This window comes from Propithecus coquereli, unplaced genomic scaffold, assembly GCF_000956105.1.
Source record: "Propithecus coquereli isolate 6110/MARCELLA unplaced genomic scaffold, Pcoq_1.0 Scaffold63, whole genome shotgun sequence".
Classification (NCBI taxonomy): domain Eukaryota; kingdom Metazoa; phylum Chordata; class Mammalia; order Primates; family Indriidae; genus Propithecus; species Propithecus coquereli.
Genome location: NW_012152285.1, coordinates 8,784,373 through 8,793,235, shown reverse-complemented (window position 1 = coordinate 8,793,235; position 8,863 = coordinate 8,784,373). Strand labels below are relative to the sequence as shown.

Here is an 8,863-nt window from a genome sequence, read left to right as displayed (position 1 = left end):
TTTTTTTTTTTTTTGAAAAATAAATAGTTCATGTTTCCTGTAAGAAGTATTTAAAGGAAAGATTTCTTAGCAGGTTCTGATGGAGACCTGTGTGTAGAACCACAAAATTTTAAAACTGGGATTATTGGCAAATCCAGATTACACATTCAGACACTAAGCTGATGTTACGGCAGTTCAAATTAAAGTGATTTTCAAATACTACAATAAAAGCTAATGTTTATTGAGTTACAGGAACTGTGCCAAGCATTTTTTCCTGCATTGTTTTACTTAATCCTTACTGTAATCCTGTGCAATAGGTACTATGGTTATTTCCTGTTATAGGTATCAAGGCTTGATTAAGCTTGCTCCAAATCACACAACCAATAAGCAGCAGAGTGGGGATTCGAACCCATGGCTAATCTGACCACAAAGTCTGTGTTCTTTGCCACATTGCCAGCTCCCCAGGGTCAACCATTCTGCTATCACAGCTGATGTTGTAAAGCTCCTGAAAACATTTCGTAGCCCATATTAGCCATAGGATCAACAACCGGTAAGTAGCACCATTCTCACCAATCAGCTGAATATCATTCTGAACAAAACGAGGAAGCTTACCAAGACTGCCTTACAATGCATTCAAATACAGACAAAATATAATTTATCTTTTCAGAAATCACTGCCAGCTTGGGGCTGTCTTATCAGGGTGGAGAGTAACAGCATGTCACTCATCTTGGTGTCCGTCACAAAGCCTCACCTTGTACCTGCTGCTCAGTGGAACCCCAAAATGTGTTTGCTAAAATGGGAGGTTTTTGTTTTCATTCTGTTACTGCTTGCAACCATACAATAAACACCTGTTTTAGCTAAGTAGGTATTTAAATAAGTCAAAAAGGAAATTATCTTTGTGTTAATGAAATTTTTTTCATCTTAATAATGCTTAACTAACATTTCCCTTTGGATATCCTGTTCAGAGTGGAGAAAGGGGAATTTTGCCCTTTATAGCTGCGGTCCCCAACCCCCGGGCTGTGGTCCGGTACTGGCCTGTTAGGAACCAGGCTGCACAGCAGGAGGTGAGCGCAGGTGAGCGAGCAGAGCTTCCCCTGTACTTACAGTCGCTCCCCATCGCTGGCATCACCACCTGAGCTCCACCTCCTGTCAGATCAGCAGCGGCATTAGTTGCAGGGAAACAAGCTCAGGGCTCTCACTGATTTTGCATTATAGTGAGTTGTATAATTATTTCATTATATGTTACAATGTAATAATAATAGCAATAAAGTGCACAATCAATGTAATGCACTTGAATCATCCCGAAACCATCTCCCCCACCCCTCTCCTCTGGTCTGTGGAAAAACTGTCTTCCATGAAACTTTCCCTGATGCCAAAAAGGTTGGGGACCGCTGCTTTACAGGAGAGAGACTAGTCAGCCTCTGCAGTCAAACTAAGAAGCTAGGAGGCCAAATCTAAAGTCAGAGTGGGACAAAAGAGATTCAACAGTGGGTCTGAGGAACGGCTTAGGCCCTTTGCCTTTGAAATCCTGGTAGCTGGAAATCTGTTGAAGAAGTTTGAAGCCCTAACTTCATATCTCTTCACATTTTTTGGTTCAGGTCACTTTCCAGGCCCCCAAACCATTAGCCCAGCTGAAATCAGACAGGGTGGACTGAACATAACACAGGGTGTGGCTGGGCACGGTGGCTCACGCCTGTAATCCTAGCACTCTGGGAGGCCGAGGCAGGAGGATCGTTTGAGCTCAGAAGTTTGAGACCAGCCTGAGCAAGAGCGAGACCCCGTCTCTACTGAAAAATAGAAAGAAATTAGCTGGACAACTGAAAAATATATAGAAAAAATTAGCCGGGCATGGTGGCACATGCCTGTAGTCCCAGCTACTCGGGAGGCTGAGACAGGAGGATCGCTTGAGCCCAGGAGTTTGAGGTTGCTGTGAGCTAGGCTTGACACCATGGCACTCTAGCCCAGGCAATAGAGTGAGGCTCTGTCTCAAAAAAAAAAAAAAAGGGTGTGAACATGACCAGGAACATCTACTGATAGTAAAAACAGGAGTCCTCAGCATGAAATTTATAGAAATATGAATTGGATTCAACAAATCTACAGGAAGTAATGTCTGGGTTTATGATGCCTAGGCTTGTCCCTAGGACCCCGGCTTATTGATTGTCCTTTGTGAGAGACACGAGGCAGATGCAGGCTCAAACATCTCTAATAAATGGCAGGCAGTGCTGGGGCCATCAGCACAGGCTGTAGATCTGAGAAGACAGAGGTCACGGGATGAGATACTTCAGTCTGGTGTGGACGGAGCTCATTTGGGTGCGTGTTTGCGTGTGTGTGTGTGTGTGTGTGTGTGTGTGTGTAGGGTCTGTGTGTGTTGTGAGTGATGACCGTGCACAAACAGGAGAGGGCCAAATACTGTTAACACCAACTCTGGTGTTCAGACTTTCTCTGCTTCCAGGAAGCCATGAGAGCACAAGGGGGACGTGACGAGGGCTGTCTCAGGAAGGTAACGCTAACGGAGTCGGGTCCAGTGGGAACTGGAAGCAGAGAGAGGTGCGGAAGCTTCTGCAGCAGCCTGTGAAACAGTGAATGAAGCGCAGCCTCAATTAGAGGAATGGTGCTGCCGGGAAGAGGAGGAGGCAGTTCCCACGCTGTCTGAGAGGCCACTTGTCCGGTTGAAGGGATAGTGAGCGAGAAGGGGCAGGTAACTCCTAAGTTTCTTGCCTAAATGACTGAGAAGACGAAATAGGCTTTCAGAGAAAACATTTGTTGTACAGCACTAGTTTGTGCAGTTACAAGAATTAACTAAAAAGTTAAAAATCAGATCTATGGGTCATTGGGCAAATTGTAGACAAAACAGCTTGGATGGCTGAAATTTTGATTTTTTTGGTCCGTCTCAGGTGTATCAGCTGGGCATGAACCAAAACATGCTCATCTGTAACTGCTAATAATTTCCCTGAAAGCTCTCTTAGCTGATAGGTCTGGCTTGAGTGGTCATTGAAGATGGTAAAATTTGTCTTACACTTGTAATATAAGGAGGAATTAAAAAAAATAGCAATTGCTTTGATAGGCCATGGATGTCTTTTCCTGGACAAGTAATATTTTGAAGGACTAAATGATAAAGCCTTAGTAAGGATGGACTTATTATTTCTCTTGTTCATGTTATTTGCTTTTCCATTCGTTTTTAGTTTTTAATTTCTTACAGACTGTGTACTTAGGAGTTAATTGTGGATTAATTTAAAAAATAATGCTATTCCTTCCCCATCCCAAAGATCAATTCTGTGTTTCAAACAAGACCAAATCCCACCAGAATAAGATGTTTTTTTCTGGTCACACTGAATTCTTATATATAGGTTTTTTTTTGTTTTGTTTTGTTTATTTGAGCATGATACTAAAACAAACCCTGGAAATCACTCCCTACAAATAGAGCTTTCTTAGGAGTTGCAGGAGTTTAGTTCATTAAAATATGTTATGAATGAATGGCAATGTGGCCACGCTCTATCCTCTTAAATTTGAATTTTTTACTTCTGTCATGAGCCTGTATCATTGGGGATTTCGGTCTGTAGTTGAGAAGGAACAGGGCTGTAATGTGTGAAAACACATTTCTCTAAATTGCATTCACTAAAAGTACCACTCTTTTTCACTAAAAGCAAACTAGAATGCATAATCGTTCTCATTGGTTATGTTTCAAAACTGGCCCTGTGGAAAACATGAATGAAATTGCATTTGCTTGGAGAAGGTTTTTGTTGTTTAAAACCATAAATGAGATTTAAAAAAAAATGTCTTGTACAACTAATCTGATGGATTTTTATTGGATCATTTTATTCTTTCTCTCCTCTCCACAGAGTGTGGGTTTTTGTTTTTCTTGTTCTCCAACACAAACTGCCAGCCACGGCCTACCAGGATCTTTTCCCAAACCCTGCATGTAACTTGAGGTACTGCGTCTGTTTTCCTCAGTACCCCAGACTGACATTTCAAAAAGTACTTCTCATCATAGCTTCTACAGAAGGTCTGAAAAAGCATTTGGGGCCATAACAAGGCCCCAAATTGTTAGGGTGGATGATGGGAATGGGACATTTCTTTTCCTTTTCCAACAACAGAGCAAGAAACCAACTGCCTTCCTTCATAAATCGAGCAGAATTGATTCTGAAGTTTATCTCTTCACAGGATATGATGGGTCAGTTTGATAATTCACGGCCACAAACGTGGCTAGAATTCATCGCAAACCCCAAGCAGTGGCTGGTGTGATCTAGGTCTGATCTCATGGCCCAACACAGGCCCCTTCGTCTTGATGTTCCAGTGCAGGGTTGGCAGCCTCTATGGGGCTTTCAGGGTACTGGACAGACCTATCCCACAGAGGAGCCCTTCCTGTCTGTGACCCATGCATTCTCACAATTGTTACGATCGCGGCACAACTCATATTCAGAGCCTCAGCATTTATTTCCTCCTCAGTGCACATGAGCTTATTAAGGACAGGAGGCCAGGAGGAAGCAGGGAACATTGGGCAGGAAGGATGGAGAGCAGAGTCTTTAGGAACAGAGTCCTGGAGATTAGAGACAAACTTTGACCCCGGACAATTTTGCGTAAGATCAGCACTGGCACAAAGCTACCATTTGAGGTTAGCCAATTTGAGTTAACTAAGGACATACAGGGCGAGAATTACTCGCCCTTTTGTTATTTCTGAAACCTGAACTGCTTTTAGAAATAAGGGCTGGAATGTTCCATAGGCACTCGGAGCATGGGACACGGACGTGGCACACATACTCGGTCGGCTATTTAAAAACCAGTCCCTTGGCTTCCCTGTGTGATTCTAAATACGTGTAATCACATTACCCTGCAGCAGCCGGTAACTATTTCTATAACATTGTCCAGCGTCTGTGCTCGCCGTGACTGGGTCCACCCAACAAAAACAAAGCGGAGATGCGGTAACTGACTAGGTTGATCACTCCGGGCTTTCTGTGCCACACTTAACGTCCATCTAGTGTCAGAATATGAGTAGTTATGTCAACTGAGACTTTTCCAATTTTAAGACTGATCTATTTCACTATCCTGGGGGAGGGAGGGGCCTTAGCACATCGAAAGGATGCTTTTTAAATGAGCCATTTATTTACTTAACAAATGAGCAGCATAAGCACAATTTCTCACTTTCTCAGATACAGCGAATTCTTATCCTTTGGAAGGATCCCAGCATTAGAGACTTTGTCCTTTTCTGGGCTACAGAATCTATCTTTCTTGGATTTGTTTGACGTGCTAACACTTCCTCTACTCACACTAGTAGCCATCAGTCAAACAGATACACCCCTTAGGAATAACCTAGCTGATTGTTAATTACTTGAAGACATCAGCCAGTGGAAGGACATCAGCCAACATCCTTACATAATGTCAAAACACCCGATCAAGTTTGTGAATTCGATGAAATAGTCAAACCAGTTTAGGGATTTCTTATAGACAAAACAATAGATTGAGTGACTTTTAGCTTTTTAGCTTAATGTAAAATTTTTAAACCTTACTATTTATAAAACATGTAAGCATTTGCCATACCCCATGCCAAGTGTTTTACCTGTTTAAATCTTATTTATTTCTGATAACAACCCTTTGAAGTATGTATTCTCACATCCATTTTACAGATAAGGAGACTGAGGCTCAGTGAGAGTTAGTCATTTGCACAAGGCTGCATGTCTAAGTTCTACGAGTGGCGGGGCAGGATTTAAACTCCGGTCTCTCTAATTGCACTTCCACACTGTCTGCCTATATATATATATGACTGCAAATAGCCAAAATGGCCAAGTAAGACAAGAAAACAAAAAACAATCAAACAAAAAGCTTGGGTCCTGAATCATGCAGTTAAGAGAGCCCAAACTCAGCTGACCCACAATTGGCTAATTCTTCCCAAAACAGTCTGGCTACAATACAAGTCTCTTGCCTGATACCTGAGTACTGGGGGGCCTTTTGACCCCCACGTGATACTGCTCGAAGAACCAGAACTCCAACTGCCAAACATTACACATCAGAACGAATTATACGTGTTACATTATGCCTGTGAAGAGATCTAATTTCTTAGTCAAATATTATTTTTTTGAATATTTTCAGGCATAGACTGAATATGTGGTTCCCTTGTGGCCAACTCAAAACACAGAGCAAAGAGTAATCCTTTGCACTATCCCATATTAATATTTTCTTTTCCTCCTTGTAAGGGGACTAGTTATAAATTAGATGAGATTAAAAAACAGTCTCTCGAGAATTGGTATTTTAAGGAATTACCTAGAAAGAACCGAGAGGGTTTTTTTTTTTGTTTTCCCCCACATGGTAAATCATACAGTGTAGCAGCCTGCCCCAGATCCCCGGGAGACAACATCTTGAGCGCATATGTTATGCTAGGTTCTGTATTGACTAATTCAAAAACTCCAGGGCAAAATAACCGAAGTTCCCAAGTTAAAAATGAAAGTAAAATAGTGAAATGGAATTGGGATCATTGTTGTAACATTCCAGCAACTTCATAAATAGCCATTAAAGTAGACAGCATTCCAGGTTAGCAAATTTACCATTGCAGGAATCAACCTGCACTGTTGGTGTGAAGTCGCAAACAAACCCATCTACCCCTCACTTTACTGATATTCTTTCTTTTCAGAAATATAATCACATTTGACCAAATTAATATTGAGATCATTTTACTAGAGGGCTTATCCAAATATATGCCATATTAAAAATAGTCATGATATAAATATTTCTCACAAGAGCTGCAGCGATGGTGTGAATAAAAAACTCCCTTCTGAGATTTCAGTAAAACCAGATCTCACAAAGGATCTGAAAGAAAACAAAACACAAAAAACAAACAAACACACACAAAGAGACACACACACAGAGAACAAACCTTATGTTAATCCGGTTTAGCATAACAGTCACTATTTTGACACTATTTTATGAAGTACCATACCCGTTCCTTCCCAGATGAAGTAAGAGAGATGAATCTGCTACAGGTTTCTCATAATAATGTTCAGGGGTGGGGGCTATCTAAGCATGTTCAGTAGCAGCAAATAAAAACCAAAATTTCTAAATGCAGCAAAATGTTAGCACTGGCAAATGGCAAAGCATGCAAGAGGGATCTCTCTCTCCATGCCCTTCTACGAATACATACAAAGCCCCAAATACACCGGCTGGAATTTTCAAATCGTAAATTAGATATCAAAATGCTTACGGGCCTTACAATGAGATAACATCAGGAGGAACGGTGCGTGGAATGGATCTGGCATTCTCACATAAAGCATTATCTTTGGTACAAGTACACACGGCAGGGCATTTTGGCTTCGCTGGTTTCTTCCCCTCAGTCAGCAAAAGCGCAGATAAGAGACATAGGAAATAAGCAATTCTTTTCAGGGGAATGCAGGCATTTCCCATCCTTTTGCTTCGTTCTGATTCCATGCAGGCGAAAAAATATCCCCCACCATGAACAGGGCTTCTGGAATTCAGATGGAGATTGTCTTGCTCTAAGCACAGGTCACATAGGAGTCCACCCTTTTTCTCTGCCTCTGTATCTCTGCTTTTCAAAACAGGGACCTGCAGCTGATTCGTGCGTGAGCTGCTCCTCGCTCCAGCAATGCACGGCTCGGGGGAAGAGACCTGTGAGGTGCTGTGCGATGGGAGGGATCCAACTGCTGGAGGACAGAGCCGACTTGCATCACCACGAAAACACTGAGCACAGACCAGCCTTCGAAGGCAAAGTGAAGTGATGTAACAGAAAATAAACAGCGTTCTGCTTTCACCGGGAGGCCCTTTAATTGTTACCAAAAATAGGACGGCATTATGTCTTATTAGTGGGTGGGTGGGCGGGCGGGTGGGAGCAGTCATCTTGCATAGGATGTCGGCAATCTCAGAAACCTCTGGGAATTTGCTTTTCATGTAGCAAACAAGCTAGTAAGAAAAACTAGCTTGGGAGCCTGCCCTGGCAGGAAAAATGAAGTTAAATGAAACTCTCTCCGCAGCATTCAGCTAATACCTTGCTGTTTCTTGCCGAGTCCACCTGGCTGATGCCATCCTTGAAAGACAAATAAGAACACATGGAGAATGTGACTTTCAGGGGATGAATGTGAGTAAACACTTTTCTGACACTTATTAACTGTCATGAATTATTGATATTCGTACCCCACCCTCCCGTTTAATCCGTACCCTCCTCCCACGGTAAGGGAGGGAAACAGAAGCGTGGACCCTCTGTGTGTGATCCGCCCGCCCTCCTCACTTCTCCCACCCTCCCTTCTTTGGCAGTAGCACTGGGAGCTTGGAAGGAACTCCCTGCCAGCAGGAGGCAGCCAACTCTGGCTTCCCGGGGCTTTGGAAAAGGCCTGGCTCAGCCCGGGAGGCTATGACATGGTGGGGAAAACTGCGGGACTAAGAACTGGAGACCTGGCTTTGAGATCCCACCTGTGCGGTGAACTAGCTGATTCTACAGACAGGGGAATGGCTGAATCTACTCCCCTGTCTGTGAAACGGGGATGATGGGATAGACATTCTGTGATTATAATGAAAATTAAATGAAAATGATTGGGCTGTTACCGGAGTACTTGATGGGATACAGGATGGCCCCTTGGAAAAGGAAATTCACCTAAAGAAGCAAAAATGAAGAGGCACTGGCCTTGAGGTGGGGCGGTCTAGTCTGAGAGAGGGGAAGACTGTTAGGATGGTGGAAGAGGAGGAAAACAGACCCCTGGTCCTCTCACCATGCTGAAGGCAGCCATCCTCCAAAAGGGCACAGCCAGCCTGGGGTGTCAGTCCATGGAGGAGTCCTTTCTCCTCCAGCTTCTTAGACTGAAAGTATTGAAAGGGTGGTTTGAGCAAATGCTTGATTGTGACATATAACCTCATCTTGCATTGGAGCTTGCTGCGTTGCCACTCTACC

The 8,863-nt window shown here is 43.1% G+C and overlaps 1 protein-coding gene across 3 annotated transcripts in view; it reads right to left on the bottom strand.

The window, feature by feature from the left end:
* Positions 1-7,725, bottom strand: part of LGI1 (leucine-rich, glioma inactivated 1) — a 37,076-nt gene extending 29,351 nt beyond the window's left edge. For all 3 annotated transcript variants that reach the window (XM_012659684.1, XM_012659686.1, XM_012659685.1), the window contains exons 1-2: positions 7,178-7,725; positions 6,706-6,777 (exon numbers count right to left, since the gene is read on the bottom strand). In XM_012659684.1, coding sequence (XP_012515138.1) covers positions 6,706-6,777; positions 7,178-7,392 — 287 coding nt within the window. In that variant the 5' untranslated portion in view covers positions 7,393-7,725. The remainder of the gene's footprint in view (positions 1-6,705; positions 6,778-7,177) is intronic.
* Positions 7,726-8,863: the final 1,138 nt, after the last annotated feature.